Source organism: Pelobates fuscus, chromosome 7 (genome assembly GCF_036172605.1).
Source record: "Pelobates fuscus isolate aPelFus1 chromosome 7, aPelFus1.pri, whole genome shotgun sequence".
Taxonomy (NCBI): Eukaryota; Metazoa; Chordata; class Amphibia; order Anura; family Pelobatidae; genus Pelobates; species Pelobates fuscus.
This window is the reverse complement of record NC_086323.1, coordinates 120,790,086-120,812,878: the sequence shown is the minus strand read 5'-3', so window position 1 is coordinate 120,812,878 and position 22,793 is coordinate 120,790,086. Positions and strand designations below refer to the sequence as shown.

The window sequence follows — 22,793 nt, the reverse complement described above, 5'->3', positions numbered from 1 at the left end:
ACCTGAGCGGGGAGGGGCCTATGTTAATGTATGTTCTTCATTTTTTTCATTATGTTTGTATTCTTTGCTGCTATTGGTGGACAGTAAAGAAAGGGTTATGCAATATGAGCCTCCGTGTCTTGTTATAAAATCTACAATTTTATAGCATGACAGGAGGCTTCATATTTGCTGTTTTAACGCTCGGACAGCAAAGACCAAAGAAACACGATCCGCCGTACCAACCTAAACTCTGCGAAGATAGCTCCTCGTAACCGGCAGGAAAGCGTACAATGTCTTGGAGAAAAACGCCCGCCATGTCGGTACCTGAAGTCGCAGTGTTACGGACTGAAGTGAACCGAAAAAACCTATACGCCCCGCCAATGCCAACCACAACCAAGTGGTACATGAAGGGCGAGAAAAAGGGAAGAACCATTTAAACAAACGGTGACGTCAACACCGCCTAAAGGTGGGAGGACTACCAAAGTAATACTATGACCCTTGGGTCTGACTAAGGCTGATGGACAACTAAGGTCCGAACCACCGAACCCATCTGAAAGAAAAAACAAGGTATAATAACTGAAATAAATCCAGAATCAGTGAATGGACAAAACCAGACAGAAACCACCATAGGAGCATGACAAAAATGTGTGTACCCCCTGGGGAGATGAATACCCATCCTCAGGAACCATAGAGGGAATTCTAAGCAGAGCGAGGCCCGCTGACAACAGTTGTACGCGCTAACTAATCTAATTGATATGGCAGTCCCCGGTAATAAAGTGACCAAACAATGCCCGAACCCTGTAAAAGCGGTAGCAAAATTAGGAGATCTACGTCAGGGTCGCCATGCAGACCAAAGTCTCACAATCCCCGAGATCAAATGAGCAAGGGTCCAGGGAATCCAGGAACTGCAGACCGAGGCATCTGAAGAAAGGTCCTGAGACCAAACAAATGGAGGAGACTCGTCCGCGTCGAACACTCCTTGAGGGAAGCATCCATCGCTGAGCAAACAGGTCCGTCATCCAGCAAAACCGGTCGGGGCCTGATGGGTCCTCCTCAGTGGACTAAAGTCTTGACGCCGGGTCCTCCCAGAGAAAACTATTCCATACGTACGAGAAACTTGGGCATTGGAGAGCGTAGGAGGCACCCCCTTGCGTCCAATCCGCCCTCCAGGACTCCATCCCTTGATATGTAGAGGAGATCGATATTTTCCTGGTTAAAAAAAAAAAATAATAAATCCAGGGAGTCTGACTCATTCAAAACGCAGGGAGCGTCTGACCTTTCGATCTGGGAGGTACCTCGCAGGGGTTCCATCAAGCCCGTCCAAGTAGACCATACAGCAAGATGTCCTATATCGATGAAGAGTCGCGTCCGGGTCCCAACGCGTGGAAAACGAGAAAGATCTCTTCAGATAGTTCTGGTATTCCTGAATGTCCTCAATTCCTCCCAACCTGCCAACCAGGTTGTATTGTCGCCCAAATGACTGATGCACAAGATACCTATCTCACAAGGGAGAAAATAGAGGCCACCTTACCAGATCTGGGCCCCGCGGTCCCTAGAAGTTTATTGATGGCTGCGGTTATTCAAAGCAACTAATGAATATATGTTCAATCGTAGACTTGTGCCGGGACTCCGAGGGGCTCAGATCCCTTTATCCCAAGCACCTCCAGCGGTCCAAATTGCGTTTAGGATAGGGTCGTCTGCCACCCCAGACTCGGGGCCCCGTCTGGGATGTATTCCGAAAGTGGAGGCAAGTGTGAAATTCCGGGTCAAGGGTCCAATCCCCTATAAAAGGTACGGGTTGGAGCGGAGATAAGCCTCCGTCAAGTATTTCCATGTAAAATAGGACACCTCTTATACTTCCTCATATCTTCTGCTAGCACAACTCACTCGTGTAGTGGAGAACAATCGGCTTGCCAGTGCGGACTTCATAGTATAGGCACTGCAGTGGGCCGCTCTCAGGATCTCCTGAACACTAGACAGGTGCTTAACCAGCAAAACCGCAGTTCCCCATCGGGGTCTAAGTCTGGGTTTGCGGCTACTTTGTTCGGGAGCCTGGCTAGAAATACCGCTCGAATTATCCTGCGGGCTTCTCAAGCCAGCGGTCTATGGGCCCATAAACACACCGATGGTGCTAGGTGATCGGGCAGAGACCATTCCAAAGAAACCAGGTGAGCAATGGATCGAGGGTCGAACAGGGGTTCGTTTAAGGCGATCCACGAGACAACCTCTTCTTCCAAGGACGTCGGGTGCCACTAGGGGCCATCTCATGGTGCCACTAGGGGCCATCATAATAATCCACACCCCCATCGTCCTCTCCCTCCAAGGGGAACCGGTCCGCCCGCCATTCAGCTAGGGCGGCCATGGTAGGGGGTTACGGGGACCTTCACCCCTCTGCCACATAGGCAGTGTCGTCTGGCGATCAAGGTTGATCATATCAGGGCTAGACACTTCTCCGGAGTCTAATCTTTCCGGGCGTCTGGTTCCGGGCCTTCACCCTACCCGTAGTGCTTATGCGCCCTTGCCTGCTCTCCACTTGGAGAGTCTGACTCCTCCAAGTCGTCTGCCTTTTTAAGAAAATATAGGCAGGGCCGTCTGGCCGATTGCAGAGGGGTTAGCCGCTCGTCAGAGTCTTATCTTTCCGGGAGCCTGGTTCAGGGCATTCACCCTTCCAGTAGCGCTCATGCGCACTTGCCTGCTCTCCTCAAGGAGAGTCTGACTCATTCAAGTCACTGGTTCAGGGCCTTCACCCTTCCAGTAGCGCTTATGTGCCCTTGCCTGCTGTCCTCTAGGAGAGTCTGACTTATTCAAGTCGCCTGCCGTTTTAAAGGTGGGCCCTCTAGCGTTACGCTCTTGATAAGCTTAAGGGAGGACCCTGGCTGAAGCCTAATTCCACGGAGGCGGTCACTGCCATAATAGTCATTGTCTGCGCTGTTAACCCGGATAAGGGTTCTATTTTTCAGCGGTCCCAGCCAAAGCAACCTCAAGGAGTATAGAGGACAAGAGTCACCGACAGGGAGATAGGGGCAGCACCCCATATAGTGACCGAGGCAAGTTGGGCAGCGCATGCAATGCACAAGCGTGAGTATGTGGCAGTAGGCTTGGCATGCAGACATTCTGGCACAGACAGCACAGGCCAGATCAATGGGGCACAGACAACGCAGGCCAATCAATGGGGCACAGTCAAAGCAGGCCAATCAGTAAGTCACGGACAAAGCCGGCCAAGTCCTGGGGCACAGACAATTCAGGACCTTCAGAGATGTACAGGTGAGGAACTGCGCATTCCATTCTTCCGATAAAATGTACCTTTCGCTAAGATGTACATAACACTTCTTCAGATTATTAGCACGTAACACATTTCCGTGTAACTGTAATTAACACTCTTCTGTGTAAGTGTACGTAACCTTCTTCCGTGTAACTGCACATAACACTCTTCTGTGCAGCCGTACATAACATCCTTCTGTGTAAACATACAATACGTTCTTCTGTGTAACCGTACCCAACGCTCTTCTGTGTAACTGTACATAACACTCTTCCGTGTAACTGTACGTACATTCTTCTGTGTATTTGTACATAACACTCTTCTGTGTAACAGTACAGAACATTCTTCTATGTAACTACATAGTATATTCCGGTGTAACTGTACATAGCCTTCTTCTGTGTAACTGTACATAACATTCTTCTATATAACTGTACATAGCATTCTTCTGTGTAACTGTACATAGCATTCTTATATGTAACTGTACATAGCATTCTTCTGTGTAACTGTACATAGCCGTCTACTGTGTAACTGAACATAGCCTTGCACTGTGTAACTGTACATAGCCTTGCACTGTGTAACTGTACATAGCCTTGCACTGTGTAACTGTACATAGCCTTCTACTGTGCAACTGTAGATAACGCACTTCAGTTAAATAGTGCCTGACACTCCGTAAATAGTGAACTTGCATATTGAGTACACCTGTAGTCAGGGAACTCACCAACTGAGTTACCTCTCAAGAGGTGCTCCATTGGTCAAAATGATAAAACAGAGCGCTGCAAGCAATCATCTGAACAAACAAAAAAAGGGGGGGGGGTGAGTATAAGTGGTAATACTGCCTGTTGTGCCTGTAACCCTTGAGGAGTTGTGCACAGCTCTATATAGCATGCCTGTGATCTATATCATCCACTATAGTCCCCAGTAGCCTAACCTGCCAGCCACATGGGCACAAAGCCAGGACAGCCTGAGGGTGCAATGCGCCCAAGTCATAGCTGAGTCCCAGTCAAAGCTACAGCACATGTGCCTGCCATCGACGGAACTAATACGGTAAGTCTGCATTGGAAGGTTAAACCCCCCCACCCACGCCGTGGGAGCAGTTATACCACGAGCGGAAGCGTGGGCCAGGTGGGGTGTGGAAGCAGAGGGTCTCGCTCGGTGGATGGAGCCGGTGGGCGGGATCCAACACGTGGGACCGCCAGAGTCGAAAGAGGGCAAAGCCACCCAGAAAAGGTAGAGGGAGGGAGGGAAAAAAGGAACCCACCCCCCCAAACCCAAGAAAAAAACGATCCCCAGACATGGGGGCCCAAAACAGGAAAATGCAGAAAAGTCATAAGAGAAAATACATCCCTACAGCAAAAAAGTAGGGACAGAAAAATACAATCTAAATAAATAAATCATAATGGCAGTAGGAAGGTAAACACATTCTAAACAAATAAATTCCTGCAGCCATAAGAAGGAAGATGCAGAAAATACAGATAGCTACATTAATCAATCACTAGAGCACTAAGAAGGTAGACACAGAAAAAACAGTATAGCTAAATAAATCAATCCCTACAGCACTAAGTAGGTAGATGCAAAAATACCCTCTAAACAAATAAATCAATACAGTAATAAACATATAAATACAGTAAAATATCCACAACCACCCATATAAAACAGGAGGCAGTGGTACTCTGACCTGTACTGTCTGCGGAGCAGCAAAGAAAGTGGAAATAGTTAGTTGGGAGAAGCCTTTTATAGATTCATGATTTTTGTCTCTGGTGTTTTTATCTCTATGTTAATGTGCTGCTGTGGAGTTCTAGTAAAGAGAGACTTAAGCAAATATGAAGCCTCCTGTCATGCTATAAAATTTGTCTAGTACCAAAGAATCTGAGACTTGTTATGCAAGATTGACCATTCTCCATGTGCTTGCTAGGGCTTTAAGTTACTAGTAGTGATGTCCCGAACGGTTCGCTGGCGAATAGTCCCTGGCGAACATAGCATGTTCGCGTTCACCGCCCCGGGTGAACACATGCGTTGTTCGGTCCGCCCCCTATTCTTTATCATTGAGTAAACTTGGACCCTGTACCTCACAGTCAGCAGACACATTCCAGCCAATCAGCAGCACACCTTCCCTAGCAGACCCTCCCACCTACTGGACAGCATCCATTTTAGATTCATTCGGAAGCTGCAACCATTTTATTTATTTTTTTCAATTTATTATTTTGTAATTTTTAATTTTTTTTTTGCATTTAAATGTTACAAGCAGATACTCCGACCAGACACTCTGTATTACTGCAGATACTCCCCCAGACACTCTGTGTTACTGCAGATACTCCCCCCAGACACTCTGTGTTACTGCAGATACTCCCTCCAGACACTCTGTGTTACTGCAGATACTCCCTCCAGACACCCTGTGTTACTGCAGATACTCCCCCCAGACACTCTGTGTTACTGCAGATACTCCCCCCAGACACTGACACAGAGCAGAATAGGGACTGTTCTCCCTACATAGGGTCACTTGGCAGATATGGATTGACACCTATCCTAAGGATCCCTGATACACACTGGCACAGAGCAGAATAGGGACTGTTCCCCCTACATAGGGTCACTTGGCAGATATGGATTGACAACTTTCCCATGCTGTGTAATACACACTGACACAGAGCAGAATAGGCACTGTTCCCCCTACATAGGGTCACTTGGCAGATATGGATTGACAACTTTCCCATGCTGTGTAAAATGACACAGAGCACTGTGATTGGTGGGCTTGGAATCTAACCAATCAGAGTGCTCTGTGTCATTTTACACAGCGTGGGAAAGTTCTTTGGAATTTTCCCACGCTGTGTAAAATGACAAAGAGCACTCTGATTGGCTTAAACCAGCCAATCAGAGTGTTCTTAGCCTAATTGCAGGGCGTGGTAAGTCTTTAAAAGCCTTCCCCCACCCTGCAGAGCTCAGTCTGCGCGGAGCCCTCCATGAGTGAAGATGGATTATTATTTTTTTTTTTTTTAAATTGCGTCGGTTCTTATGGCTTTTTATTTGGCCTTTTTTGGGGCTGAAAAAAGAAGATTTTAGAAAAAAGAAGACGTCAAATGGTAAGCTGAATTCTTCTTTACAGGTTAGTTATTTTATTCCCCCTTCACTATTTTTTAGGGTGAGGGGGGTAGGTAGGGGGTAACTTTTTTGGGGTGGGGGGGTGGGTGACTAGGGGCTTGGGGACCCCTAGTCACCTTTGATTGGGGGGGGGATTTTTATTTAGGGCCCCCACCCACCACTCAGGGGTGGGGGCTGGGGGGGGACAGTAGGTCCCCCTTATTGATTTTTTTAGGGCCCCCACCCACCCTCATTATTTGTATGGCCCCGACCCAGCGCGCAGGGGTGGGGACCGGGGGGGAGGACAGTAGGTCCCCCCCTCATTATTTTTATGGCCACCACGCAGGGGTGGGGGCGGGGAGAGGACAGTAGGTCCTCCCCCCATTGTGATTTATGGCCCCCACCCACTGCGCAGGGGTGAGGGCCGGGGGGAGGACAGTAGGTCCCCCCTCATTATTTTATGGCCCCCACCCACCGTGCAGGGGTGGGGTCGGGGGGAGGACAGTAGGTCCTCCCCCATTGTGATTTATGGCCCCCACCCACCGCGCAGGGGTGGGGGTCGGGGGGAGGACAGTAGGTCCCCCCCTCATTATTTTTATGGCCCCCACCCACCACGCAGGGGTGAAGGCGGGGGAGGACAGTAGGTCCCCCCCCAGTGTGTATCAGGGTCCCTGAGGACAGGTGTCAATCCATATCTGCCAAGTGACCCTATGTAGGGGGAACATTCCCTATTCTGCTCTGTGTCAGTGTGTATCAGGGATCCTTAGGATAGGTGTCAATCCATATCTGTCAAGTGACCCTATGTAGGGGGAACAGTCCCTATTCTGCTCTGTGTCAGTGTGTATCAGGGATCCTTAGGATAGGTGTCAATCCATATCTGCCAAGTGACCCTATCTAGGAGGAACAGTCCCTATTCTGCTCTGTGTCAGTGTGTATCAGGGATCCTTAGGATAGGTGTCAATCCATATCTGCCAAGTGACCCTATGTAGGGAGAACAGTCCCTATTCTGCTCTGTGTCAGTGTGTATCAGGGATCCTTAGGATAGGTGTCAATCCATATCTGCCAAGTGACCCTATGTAGGGGGAACAGTCCCTATTCTGCTCTGTGTCAGTGTGTATCAGGGTCTCTGAAGACAGGTGTCAATCCATATGTCAAGGTGTCAATATGTCATATGTCAGGTGTCAATCCATATCCATTGTGATTTAGGAATGTTAGGTGATTTATGCCCTTTATGGATTAAAACCAGACTCTGCATCAACTGTGTAATTTTCCATGGGAGTTTTGCCATGGATCCCCCTCCAGCATGCCACAGTCCAGGTGTTAGTCCCCTTGAAACAACTTTTCCATCACTATTGTGGCCAGAAAGAGTCCCTGTGGGTTTTAAAATTCGCCTGCCCATTGAAGTCTATGGCGGTTCGCCCGGTTCGCCGGTTCGCCAACATTTGCTGAAGTTCGCGTCCGCCGTTCACGAACCGAAAATGCTATGTTTGTGACATCACTAGTTACTAGCAGTAATTTGGATATATGGATGTAATTTTTTTTTTTGGGGGGGGGGGGCGGGGGTGGGAGCTGATGTGTTGCTTGATATTTTTATGTTTTATTTTACTCGGTTACTTTTTTACAACATATGTTTAATGTCATTCTATTTCTTTTAAATAAAAAAACATTAAATATAGAATAAAAACAAATACTGACAACCATGGGAATTATATAATATGTTTCTGGTGGGTACACCAAAAAGCATAGTTACCCCATTTTCTATATTTCCGGAAACTGTAATCAATGTATAATTTTATAACTTCCGTTCTCTTGTCACCATAGTAAAATCTGTAGATGACATTGTCCAAATTGTGGAATGAACTAATTGCTTGAGGTTTACTAAAAGGTGTGGAATATTTGAACTGTTAATGAAATAGGTTAGTGGCCTTCACAGATAATGTATTTCTCTGTTTCAAATGATTACAAAATACTGTATGTCTGTGTTAGACCAAAAATAAAGATAACCGCCCCACCCCCCCAAAAAAATGACTCACACATAACTCTAGTATCAAAAGCTACCACCATAAAAACAAAAAAATATATAAATAGTTCATCTTAGGTTACCCCAATGAATAAAACATAAAAAAAAACATAAAACAGAATTTAGCTAAATATCTTTGAAATCAAAAATGAAATCCTGTAGACTGGATTTATGTTGTTATAATTGTAAGTGGTTCCTTTTTACTTTCCTAAGATTGTCATGAAAAATAAGTAATATCAATGTCATAATTGTTGAATATATTAACTTTTTTAACCTCCTGCTCTTTATATATTTAAAACAAGAGTCGCCTTTCAACCAGGAGTGACTAGAAGGTTTGAAGTGTAATATCGCAGCATATCGAACAACACTTTCTGTATGTTCAAATACCGTACATAGGTGTTAGAGAGACAGGTAGAAAATGCTTTGTCTGCATGGACTTAGGTTTCACTGGGTTCTAGTAGAGGGATACTTTGCATCATTTATTAATGAACTGTATTCTAAATAAATTAAATGACAATAGTACTTTATTTTTACAGCTTTAAAGAATTTTATCTGTTTAACATTTTTCAAAGGTTTATATCCAGCCCTGAACACCCTGTAAAAGTACTTTAATAGATTATAATAAGTTATAAAATGCAACTGAAGAGACTGAAATTAAAGGGGAAATCTAGGCGCCCTAACTACTGAATGCAGCTGACTCTCTTAGCTGTGAATGACATTGAACTATGGATAAAATCAATGTTGCTAATGTAAAGTGGAGAATGCAGGTGCCTTGCGGATCACCACATTTGCTCTAAAATAGTTTGATCACAAGCTAAGATGGTGACTAGAGCCCAGTGACACCATAACCACTGTATTTAGGTTGTTGTCCTTTTAAGTGATACTGGCTATTCTCATCCATATACAGCTGTAGCTATATACAATCTGTGTTTGTTTTTTTCATTATTTACAATACAAAATGCCCAACAATACAAGTATACTATGCTTTTAAAAGCATACTCTTCATTTAAATGCAAATTGTACTACCTATACTCAGGGTGCTAACCTTGAATATTAATATTTGCAATACAAACTGTTAAGTGCAGATGCTTTTGTATGATGTTTGTGTTGACTGTATAATGGTCATGTTTTTTATTTTTTTATCACAGGTCTTCGAATACGACTCTTCAATTTCTCCCTGAAGCTTCTCAGCTGCATGCTGTATATTGTACGAGTCCTGCTTGATCATCCCTCTAACGATACTAGTTGGTAATATATATTTTACTTTGGTTTTTAGAGGTGATCATTAACACAACATGTAAACAACTTTGTTGTAGAGATAGGAAAATGGGGCTCAATTGTTTTAGTGTTTACCGAGAGAGCTAGATATTAGACAAAGGAATAAGCACTAGTCTGCCTTGATGTAGAAGGAGATCAGGTAATAATTAGGGGAATAATGTAAGACATGATTACTATAGGTTTAGTTGCAAAAGGAGGATGTTTAAAATTTAGGAGCTCTTTAAATATATACACACTGTTAATCTAACCTCCTTAATTGAAGCCTATGTACTCATTAATTTAAAACATTTTTATTTTTTTATTTTTTTTTAGTCTTTATTTTTGGTCACAGTTCAATATACAAAACAACTTACAGATATATAGAATAACAATGAACTTGAATATTGTATTAAATTGCCGCTATACAATATTAAAAAAAAGGAATATAAGGAATAAAGCCTGCATCGAATGCATTATATCAATACCGTTTTTGCTGGATTTAATGCCAGCTGAAATTAACACAGCCAAACCCGATAAAACAGGATGGCAGCTCAAAATAAATATGCCTATAAATGTACATTGAAGCATTTATACCAGCTTTTAAAAAAAAAAAAAAAAAAAAAAATTCTTTATTTTTGCGGTGCTTTCATCAAATAACAAGCAAATTATAACATGTCAAAGATATCAAGATGGTCACAAGAAGTTATAAGCATATATTGAAGGTACAGCACCATTTTTTGTATTAAAGAAAGAAGGGATTAACGCAGTTAGAGCGAAGGGTATAGCAAAATTAACATGAATGAGTATGATATACTCTGTGCATAAAGGAACACACTGAGACATGTGTGAGTCAGGTCAAAGGTAAGAGATTTTTCAGGTTATATCAGCTGACATCACTAGATATGGCACATGAAAGTATTAATATCCACTGAGCCCTCTGATTACGTCTAACCACTCAGATTAAATAAAAATATAAAAGATGTGACTTGATCTCTGCTTAGCCGATCCCCTTAGGTGTCAGAGGTAGTGTGCTGTCCAGAAAGATCATGCAGTTACTCGAAGTGGAGCACCAGGATAGGGGTCTCCTACATGTCTGAGTTATAATCGACATTCTGGAGACACAGACCAGGGACCACAGAGGTACCAAGTCTTTCAGTTGTCAGGGAGAGGCAGATGATCCATATGGTAAGCACCTGCAGCGGCTAACGATCTTAGGTTTACTTCATCAATATCTGAGGACATAGCCTCGGCCGGTTCTCAGCCCACAAGGTCAGGTTGTAGCATGTGGGGGTTGGCGGGGGACTGTAGAGATGCCCTGGGGGGCTCCCCGCCTCTTTAGCTCCAGATTTCTCCAGACAACCGTCGTAAATGAAGTTGTTGATGCTGGTATGCGATCTTTGAGCTTCAGCCAAATGTTTGCAAAGATTTCATCCAGGTCGTTGTGTGAGATGTTTAGCAGAAGAGCTGTAAGAGAGACTTGATTGCTCCAAGCCCCTTGTGTTAGAGAGATGGTCAGGCGCCATTTTGATCATTTGGAGTGGCTGGAACCAATCTCGTGAGCAGTACAAAATACAAGAGTAGTGCGGGAGGAACTGCTCAGGATAGCCCAGAGGAGGACCGGGAAACCCCCCACCAGTACAGCAGGAAGGGGCTAGGAGCTCTGTGAGGCTGTGCCAGGATTCAAAAGGCAGGGAAATCGGCCGCCTCTCGCCACCCCTATCAGAAGTAGGCAGCGACCGGACTGCTCAGTCTTTTGGTGGAGTGGAATCACAAACAAAGCCTCTGTGTGTATGTCCTGTCCACACAGCACACTTTTAAACCTGAGTGCACCCCCTGGCCAGGAATATGATCCTGAAATCAGCCAAGGCGTCGGTAGCTCTTTCTCAGCACGTCTGGTCCGCCTGATAGCCAAGCTCTGCCATTTATATCAGCTTTTTTTAAATGACAAATCCTGACTAAACAATAAATAAGGGCCATAACGTGGCAAGTTCTACATGTACAGTCATGTCCCAAACTTTAAATTTCAGGCCTTGGACCGGTTCTCCAAAGTCTCCATCCAGATCAGCAAGTTTTTTTTTGTAAATATCTGTTTATTTCGACAAGAGGACCTCCCTTCATTTTTTTTTTTTTGGTATCAGTCAAATTTAACATAGAACAGCATAGTACGACACGTAGGTCTGTATCAATTAAGTGTGAAACCATGGAACTCACAGGTTCCGTGAACATTTAAGCAACATGTGAGACATACAGGTCTCAATTGTTATTGGGTTAGTTATAGGCAAGTTGATTACTAGTTAGTGGACAATTGCAATTACTGTCTAACATCAGAAAAACAGCGTTTCAGTAATTGTGCTTGTTTGAGGTCGCTACCTCAGTGATCAGTTGGACACCCGTCTATGTGGTGTCAGCATGTGTCTCTTAGTCACCAGAGGCGCGTCCCTAAAAGGGTCACCCTGAGCGGAGGCCCAGGGGGGTGACGAATATCCGCTGAAAAGGGGGGAAGAAGGATAGTAAGGTAAATAGAAGGAACGGTTTGCGCTCAGTAAGATGTGTCGTGCCCAGATTATCGCGTCTCTCCGTCTCTACTGGTGGTGTCAGAAGTGTTGTAGTGCAATAGCGTCTTGAAGTCAGCGGAGTTTGTTGACAGAGTTCAGATATTCAGGTAAGTTTGGGGTCTCTCGCTGAATATCAGGTCAGTTCCATCGGTGGGACTATGTTTTTCTTCCAGACACGTGTAAAATTTAAATGTATTTATAATTTCAATAGGCGTAGACGGCACATTATTTAATAGAAACAAAAAAGAAAAGTTTGATTCGATAGTAAGGCATTTAAAATCTAATTTACCAAGTAATGAGTTCTAGATAAGAAAATGGCATTTTAAGTGAATAACATTTCTGAGTATGTAAGATAGACTTTTTTCCTCACAAAGTCTATAATCGACTTCGAGATTAATTTACTTCTGAACTGCAATTTGTCCAATTTTATTCTAAACAGGTGATCAGTTGAAATTCTGATTTCCAAACCACCAGCATTTTGGAACAAATGATTGCTGTCTTTTTTTTTTTTATGAAGTGGCTCATGCTTAACCCCTTACGGATAGAGGCAATTGTACACGTTATGATCAAAACAAAAGCAAAACAAAACCCGGAATTTAACTATATATATATTCAACCAAAATTTACCTCTTTAATATTAAGAGTACCCACACTCATATACCCTTTTGTTCAGAAGAAACAAGGCTTTCATTTCAGATCAGATATTTATATATGAATCATAATTTTATCTTAAAGGGACACTATAGTCACCAGAACTACTACAGCTTATTGTATTTGTTCTGGTGAGTAGAATCATTACCTTCAGGCTTTTTGCTGTAAACACTGTCTTTTCAGAGAAAATGCAGTGTTTACATTACAGCCTAGTGATAACATCACTCACCACTCCTCAGATGGCTGGTAGAGATCCTTACTGGGTCATGGCTGCCTAAAATGCATCCAAACATTCAATGTCTCCTCCCTCTGCATGCAGATACTGAACTTTCCTCATAGAGATTAATTGATGTAATTCATCTCTATGAGGAGATGCTGATTGGCCAGGGCTTTGTTTGAATTGTGCTGGCTCTGCCCCTTATCTGCCTCCTTGTCAGTCTCAGCCAATCCTATGGAGAAGCATTGTGATTGGATCAGACAACCATTTCTGATGATGCCAGCAAACAGCTTTTTTTTCTGAGGCAAACAGCATGCAGAACTACAGCTTCAGGCTTGAATACAAGTAAGGTGTTGCTATATTTATGGAGGCATGAGGGGCCCAGGGGGGCTAGATGGTGATTTTAACATTATAGGGTCAGGAATAGTGATGTCGCAAACATAAAATTTTCGGTTCGCGAACCGCCATAGACTTCAATAGGCAGGCGAATTTTAAAACCCACAAGTTGTTTCAAGGGGACTAACACCTGGACTGTGGCATGCAAACTCCGATCCGCGGCTGCATCTTGCAGCCGCTTAGTAGATAACTCCCTAATTCCCACGGTATTAGGGAGTTATCTACTAAAAGGCTGAAATACCTAAATTGGTCTTTCAGCCACATTTACTAATACTAAGTAAAGATTACTTAGTATTAGTAAATTCTGCCCTTACTCGCTATACCGCGAGTAGGGGCATGTCTAGTAAGCAGTGAGCAGCCAGTGGCTGCTCACTGTACAAAACAAACACAAAAAAGAAAACCTATTGGCTCCCACCCCTGTGCGACGGGTGGGGGCCATAAATTATAATGGGGTGGAGGACCTCCTGTCCTTTCCCCCGGCCCCCACCACTGGGCGGCGGGTAGGTGCCATAAAGATAATGAGGGGGGGGGACCTACTGTCCTTCCCCGGCCCCCACCGCTGGGCCATAAAGATAATTAGGGGGTGGCCTACTGTCCTCTCCCCCGCCCCCACCCCTGCGCGGTGGGTGGGGGCCATAAAAATAATGAGGGGAGGCCTGCGCGGTGGGTGGGGTCCATAAATCACAATGGGGGGGACCTAATGTCCTCCCCCCTGGCCCCCACCCCTGAGCGGTGGGTGGGGGCCCTAAATACTAAAAAGGGGGGACCTAAGGACCTCCCCCCTGGCCCCCACCCCTGAGCGGTGGGTGGGGGCCCTAAATACTAAAAAGGGGGGAACCTAAGGTCCTCCCCCCTGGCCCCCACCCCTGAGTGGCGGGTGGGGGCCCTAAATACTAAAAAGGGGGGGACCTAAGGTCCTCCCCCCTGGCCCCCATTCCATCATGGCATACCATTTGCAAAAGTAGGCAACCAAAGGTATTTAAAATGGGTTGTCTCCGGTCTTTTCTAGTAGCCACTTACTCACAAACACTGGCCAAAGTTAGCGTTCATATGTTTTTTTGCATTTATCACACAAAAATAGCAATTTCACTGATAATATCAATATCATGATACATTTTTACATTTTAAAACACTCATGTTTGTGTTCAGCCAAGTCTCCTGAGTGCAACAGCACCCTTATGTACAGGTTTTATGGTGTTTTGGAAAGTTACACGTCAATATACATCTTGCCCATTTCAGTTTTCCAGATTGCTTTCCTATGGGAAAGCATTGGATTGGCTGATATCGTCAATTTTAATGATCTCAGCCAAGAAGGGAAAACGGGTGTCGAGCCGGCGGTGACAGGAACCTTGAAGAACTGGAATAAAGGTAAGTTTAAAGCCTTTTACCTTTCTAACCGGGGGCAAGGGACCCAAACTTTGTTTTTACAGCTCTAGTTATAGTAATACCTGTTTGTATTTCTGACACTATAGTGGTCCTTTAACTCATTCAGGTCGGAAACACATGGAATCTAGAGAGTTATTCTTCAATCACAGAAAATAGGTGAAGTTGCGCTATACAAATATGTACATAAAATCCCAGTGCGTCAAACAAACCAACCCGTGTTTTTGTCACCAAAAAACACTTACATGTACAGAATTGGATAAAAAGAAAGGAGGTTTTGCGCACACATTGGACGTATAGTAAGTTCTGAAAGATAAACAACTTTCATAGGGCAATATATAAAATCCCAATAATAATAATAAAAGGAGTATTATGAAGCACTCATACTTTAGAGAGCCATATAAGTTGGCTCTCTACTTTGAAGACATGTAAAGTATTTCCAGTAAAGTGCTCTTGTGCAGATTGGTCCCACCATCAGATTTCATCTAGATATAATCAGGAACCAGGATAAGTTGAAAGTAAAATACTTTATTCACAATAAAAGATAAAAAAACGACTAGCACAACACGTTTCGACCACTCTCTTGGTCTTCCTCAGGTGCAATGATAATATATCAGACAATTTCTGTTTATATACTGCATACTTAGTTAAAAAATTGATTAATTAGAAAACACATACACATAATCACAAAAACCCCACCCTCTATGTCCATATATGGTAATTCTGGTGCACATGCCCTCCCAAAATGGTGTCTTTTCATCCTCCACGCTGTGAGGAACGACCTCCTCATCATGGCCGTGCGTTCAAAAAAAACTGACTTTTCTGACATTATTACATAAAATGCAGAGTGGAGAAATCAATCATTGAATCATGTAAGTGATCTTGCATAAGAGACACTCTAAGAACTAAAATCACTGCATCTTAAAGTAGGATTATGTGTAAAGATGGTGTCCCTTTTCTAGGACAACATAAAACATTGTTGTTCCTCAGAAATGAAAACTGCATATGACAAGTAAACTTCTACCATATAGTGCCTAAGAAAGTTGGCTCTACCGGTATCAATCTACTTGTTTAGTACCTATTAGAGACTCCAGAAATCTCAGGGGGCTTAACCCCAAATCGTATATAGAGAAAACAAATTCTGCAGACCATATAACTTGCAAGAAGCAGGTATATGGGCTGCAAAGTGTCTGGAAATCGTCAAGTAGTCGAAAATAATAATCAAAAGATAATAGTAGTAATAATAGTGTGATAATGATATCCCCTTTAAATCAAAACAATATAGGTATTCAAAAGATAGATAGGGGGGAATCTAATTCTTCCAAATAGTATTCATATAGAGTCTAACAGTGCATATCCTATATCAAAATGGACTGAGCTTTAATGTGTCAGGCTCAAAATATTCCTTACTAGATATGCTGACTCATGAATTTAAAAGGAGGAAGAAAAAATGCAATCATGCCACTTATTTGGAGTTACCAGAGTGGATACTTCTATATCTGAATATACATGTATATGCATAGATGTGCCTCCGTTATTGACGATATAGCCGATATACGGAGTGCTTTTTAAGGAGTACACATGTATGAAATACTAGTTCCACCTAGGACCCAGAGTAGTCACTGTATATATCAAGAAAAAGTAAAGAAATATTATGGATATCGTGATGCTTAGAGTGCCCACGGCATATCCATGTATAGTATAGCAGTGAAAAAGAAATAAAGATATATACAGATGCAGTCCTTACGATTTGATACAAAGTAATGTTTACAATGGTAACACAGTCTCCGATGCATGTAAGTCTGCTTGGTCAGACCTCCTCAGGTGGCAAAGGATTGCTACTATCTATCCATACCAAATAAAGAAAAACATAAGTGCCAAAATTATCGTGTCATATTGTGAATAAGTGAAAGGAAAAGTGTACTGTCCATAAATGAGACAGGCAGAACGCCTGACGCGCGTTTCAGTGCTATAACAAGCACCTTCGTCAGAGGCAAATGAACTGCTGCTCCGGGTGTCGAATATATACCCTGTGTGTGTATGCCGCTATCCAATAGATGTCCACTCTCATTTTTGGGCGTGACTATTTCTTGGCGCGAAATTCACTGCCCTATCATTTCGGGAAATGCGGATAGGGGTGGGATATGCAAAGTATGTAGCCTATGAATAGGCTCCTCCCATTTTACTCCGTTATCATAGCCCATTCTGGGCTGTCTTTTACCACATGATCGGCATTGCCGAAATGTAGATTCATCTGTGTGTACAGGTATACGGTTCAACTGTATTCATATACATATAGTGATGCCAAAATTGGTTTAATACATCCGGGTTATCGAAATAAGTATATATATACCTGTATAATAGAATAACTTCATGTGATCAATGGAGAGTTATTAATTGTATACTTTATAAGGGAGCAGGCAGTTTATTAGAGAAGAAAAGGGGATACAGTCGGACCTAAATAAATGGGTCGAAATAGAGTAGAAAAATAAATAAAACGTATGTTATCAGACTACTAGTGTATATTAAAATAGTTGAGTCATGTTTGCAAGGAATTATATACATTATAAATTATAAATGAGTATAGACATACATATATATATATATATGCGTTGTTTAATCAGGGATGAATGGTGTGAATGAGAAGCCCTCATTCAAACCCATCGGTGAAAGGGTTTTGAGTTTATAGATCCATATGCTCTCTCTTTGTAAGAGTTTTTTATCTAGATCGCCCCCCCTCGGTCCAAGAGTGACCTTTTCAATTCCACAGAAACGTATGTTTTGTGCAGAGCCTCCATGGTGAAGTTTTAGATGTTTTGAGATGGGGGTATCAACTAGTCTCCTGGGGTTTACTGATGTAACATGTTCTCTTATCCTTTGTTTAAATGCACGTATGGTTTTGCCGACGTACATTTTTTTGCATGAACATGTGAGTAAATATATTAGTCCGGTGGTTTGGCAATTGACAAAGGTTTTGATCTCAAATTCATTGGTGTTCATGGAGTCGGAGATCTTTTTTGACCTACGTAGAATGAAGTTGCATGCCTTACATCTACCGCATTGATATGTCCCAGATAGTGAGGATGTCAACCATGTGGGTTTGGTAGATGGAGATCGTAGGTGACTTGGGACTAGTATATCCTTAATATTTCTTCCCCGTCTCGCTGTAACTGAGGCATATGGTGTGATGACTTTTTGTAGATGTTGGTCCTGTATAAGGAGTGGCCAGAATCTGTTAAGAATCTTGATTGTTGGATGCCACCCTGCGTCAAAATTACCTATGCATCTTATCAGCTGTTTGTTTTCATTTCCATGTTTTTCTGCGAGGAGGGTGTCTCGATCTGTCATTAGTGCCCTTTTATATGCATTTTTCAGGCATCTGTTTGGATAACCTTTCCTTTTGAACTGTCCTCTCAAGATCTTTGCTTTATTTTGAAAGTCTTCAATGGTGGAGCAGTTACGGCGTAGACGTAGGTATTGTCCTACCGGTATCCCTCTTTTTAGGGGTAGAGGATGGTAACTCTTCCAATTGAGAAGATTATTGGTGGAAGTTGGTTTTCTAAAGAGAGTAGTCATCACTTTTCCTTGGTCAGTAATCGTGATATTAATGTCTAGGAAGTTAATGGACCTGCCTCCCATTTCGTGGGTCAGCCGCAAGTTAATATCATTCTGATTTAAAATATGTACAAATTCCTTAAAGAGGTCAGTGGTGCCAGTCCACACTATTATAATGTCATCGATGTAGCGCTTCCATGTCGTGACATATTGAGTATATTCCAATAGGGGTGTGCCAAATACAGTGTTTTTCTCCCACCAGCCCAGGTGGAGGTTGGCATATGAGGGGGCACAAGCCGTCCCCATAGCTGTCCCTCTCACCTGGTGGTAGTACTTCCCCTGGAACATAAAATAGTTGTGCGTAAGTACATATCTCATGAGGTCTTGTACAAATTGGTTATGTCTCTCTGATGTAGTTATATTGCTGTCAAGATGAGCCTTCAAATGTATAAGCCCTATATCGTGTGGAATGGAGCTATACAGCCCCTCCACATCTAGGCTACACAAGATGGCACTTTCAGGTAAATTAATGCCATCAAATGTCTTGAGAGTATGTTTTGTATCTCTTAAGTAGGATGGTAAATCCATCATGCTCTTCCTAATGATTTGATCGATATATACACTAACATTTTGTGTTAGGTTAGAATTGCCGGAGACAATCGGTCTTCCACTCATTGTAGTTTGTTGTTTATGTATCTTTGGTAGTGAGTAGAACGTTGCGACCACTGGATTTTTTATATACATAAAGAGATACTCATCTTTAGAAATGAGTGACAATGACATAGCTTCGTCCAGGATGGTCTTTAATTCGACCAGGTATTTCTTAGTGGGATTACCACCTAGTAGTTCATATGTGTCTGCGTCTTGGAGTGTCCTTTGTGCCATCGACACACATTCTTGTTTATCGAGAATGACCAGGTTTCCCCCCTTGTCAGAGGGTTTAAGAATGATTTCTTCCATATTCTGTAGATGTTTTAATGATTTGCGTTCTTGTGGGGTGATATTGCTATATGGAAAGACTTCTAGTTCTCTTCTATCAAGGTTTTCAATTTCCTTGCAAGTTAACTCTACGAATAAAATGACAATCATCATCTGTCTGAAAATAACCTCTAGTGGCTGCCAGATTGAAGGTCTTTGAAAATGTAAGGTCTCCTTTGTTCGGGGGGGGGCTTGCCGCCTTAGGCCTGGGGGGCAAATCCAGTCAAGTGGCCCATTGCACCAAGAGGAGAGTAAAAACACCTTTCCCATGTGATTGAAAGTGTGTGTGTGGGGGGGGGAGGAGGGGGGGGGAGCAGTCACCTAAACAGACAATCAATGACAGGCACACACACTTGCTGATTTGGCACACACTCACTGACAGGCACACACTCACTGACAGGCACACAGACACACACAGAAATACACATTGTTACAGGCATACTGACTCAGACAGACAGACATACTGACACACACATGCATACTGGCTGACACAGACCAATTGGCACACACACAGAGACATACTTGCACACAGACATACTGACACACACACAGAGATACATACTGGTACTCACACAGACACACACAGAAAGACACACTGTTACAGGCATACTGACTCAGACAGACAGACATACTGACACACACACACAGGCATACTGGCTGACACACACACAGACAAACTGGCACACACACAGAGACATACTTGCACACACATAGACAGACATACTTGCACACACATAGACAGACATACTGACACACACACAGACAGACATACTGACACACACACAGACACACATACTGGCACACACACACACAGACATACTGGCACACACATAGACAGACATACTGATGCACACACACAGACATACTGACATACTAACGCACACACAGACATACTGACGCACACACACACAGACATACTGACATACTGACTGACACAGACATACTGACACACACAGACATACTCATACACACAGACATACTCATACACACACACAAACTTTACACTTTCAAAACCAATGGACAGGGGCTGTAGTGGGGGACAGGGGTGGTAGTGGAGGGTATAAGCTGTAATTGGGGGTTTAGGAAATGTACGGGGGAGTAGGGGCTGAAGCAAGTTGATGGCTACAATTTGGGAAAGGGGCTGTGGTGTGGGTAATATGGGTTGCAATTGGGGGAGAGGAGCTGTAGTGGGGATGTTATGGGGCTGTGGTGGGGGCATGGGGCTGAGGAAGGGGGCAGGAGCTGAGAGGGGGGAAAGGAGCAGGGAAAGGGTGGGACAGGGGCTAACCAAGGGGACAGGGGCTGACCAAGGGGACAGGCGCTGACCAAGGGGACAGGGGCTGACTAAGGGGACAGGGGCTGACTAAGGGGACAGAGGCTGACTAGGGGGACAGGGGCTGACTAGGTGGACAGGGGCTGAGGAGGGGGGACAGGGGCTGAGGAGGGGGGACAGGGGCTGAGGCAGGGGACAGGGGCTTAGGTAGGAGCTGACTAAGGGGACAGGGGCTGAGGTGTGGACAGGGGCTGAGGTGGGGACAGGGCCTGACTAAGGCTGAGGTGGGGACAGGGGCTGAGATGGGGACAGGGGCTGAGGAGGGGACAGGGTCTGAGGTGGGGACAGGGGCTGACTAAGGGGACAGGGGCTGAGGTGGGGACAGGGGCTGAGGAGGGGGTACAGGGGCTGACTAAGGGGACAGGGCTGAGGAAGGGTGACAGGGGCTGAGGTAGGGGACAGGGGCTGAGGAGAGGACAGGGGCTGAGGAGGGGGCAAGAGCTGACTAAGGGGACAGGGACTGAGGAGGGGACAGGGCTGAGGAGGGGAATTGCCCCCCTGCCCCCCTTCCCAGCCCGCCCCTGCCTTTGTTATATCATCATACTCAGGATGATAATGCTGAACAGGTCTAAACATTCGATTGGATAGAACTCTTAGGCATGATGATCTTATAGATGGAGGACTGGTTGCTCAAAAGAGACTGTACTAGCGCTGGATTACAGTTTCATTTCTCTTTTATACTTAAAATAGCAGGGCTCTGCATCGAAAATAAAAGGAAGCATCTAATACTAAAATGATATGCATTCATTTTCAATATTAGCATGTTACTTTAATACAGCTGAGCTTTGTCTAACTGTGAATTATTCCACACAGCAGTCATTTTGTCCTACATCTCATTGGCAGCATTGTAAGCTGACTGGAAACTTTGACATATAACTATGTTCTACAGAAAATCTATAATGACATTAGCAGTGGAATTCCTGTTCAACTTCAGGAGAACAGATGCAAGCACTCAGGATGGCTCAGAAATGTTAATGCTGCACTTTCAAACTACATGGTCTCTGAACACTTCCTTTTCCAGAAATAATATCAGAAAGGCATGCTTAAAACATTTACTGCTAATGCAAACTGCAGACCTCCTGGCTAATGGTCTGTTTCTTCCATTTATATTTACACTCACTTTTACCTTGAAAAATATGTTGTAAGGAGGACTACGTAAATTAAGAGATTTTATTTTTTTAAAGCATGAAAAACATAAAAATAAAAAATATTGTCATCAGATATCATGTAGCATTGTAAAAATCACAAACATGTTATGTTGATAATTTTAAGTCTATATATTTTTGGTTTATAATATATATAAAAAAAAAAGATCTGTAGCTAAACTTACAATACACATATATTTGTTTATTGGTACATTTTCACTAAGGTTTGAAAATGACCCCTCTACCAGGAACGTCTGTCAGATATTAAAGCAGTCATTACAGATAATTGTTCCATAGGATAAAGTAGTTGTATTAATGGATTGTACTTCTTGGGAATATCAAACAGATTTCCAGAAAAAAATACATATAAACTGGTACAAATAATGTAATTAAGTAAAAACCTATAGAAAGCTAAAATGGCTTAGTTTTATATTCCAACACAAACTTTAAGTAGCTTTTAAGCGAGAGCCATGTTCCAACTCGATTAGTTTGGCATTAACTTTGTCAATTGTCAGTTTACTGCTATCTTTTCACCACTACATATTACAACTCTGTTGTCTATTCACCACCATTTAGCGACTAAACTTTCTCTACAAATACATTTTTACATGGTTGAAAATAAAAGCAACACACAAAAATGAGCAGTACTCTGGGGTAAATTATAAGATACAAAAATAACCACTTTAATAATAAAATTGATCCTTCAAATACATACTTTATTTTATTGAATAAGCCGTATTTAATTTACCACAATTTCTTGTATTTCGTTTGTTTTCTTAGGTCTCATATATTATGGGTGAACAGAAGCTTACCTCTATGGGGGCTGCAGGTAAGATTAGATTAAGCTTTTTTGTTTTTAGTATTCCTACTAAATCCATTCTCTGAAAGCCAGGGATTAGTAAATCCTTTCGGTTGTTATGAATAGCATAAAAAGGCCACTTGCTTCCACCAACAAAAAGCAGTGATACAGAACACTGCACATTTATTGTTATA

The 22,793-nt window shown here is 43.2% G+C and overlaps 1 protein-coding gene across 3 annotated transcripts in view; it reads left to right on the top strand.

The window, feature by feature from the left end:
• LOC134568170 (potassium channel subfamily T member 2) overlaps window positions 1-22,793 on the top strand; it is a 465,676-nt gene that overhangs the window by 224,018 nt on the left and 218,865 nt on the right. For all 3 annotated transcript variants that reach the window (XM_063426528.1, XM_063426529.1, XM_063426527.1), the window contains exons 3-4: window positions 9,479-9,578; window positions 22,581-22,629. In XM_063426528.1, the coding sequence (XP_063282598.1) occupies window positions 9,479-9,578; window positions 22,581-22,629 (149 nt within the window). The remainder of the gene's footprint in view (window positions 1-9,478; window positions 9,579-22,580; window positions 22,630-22,793) is intronic.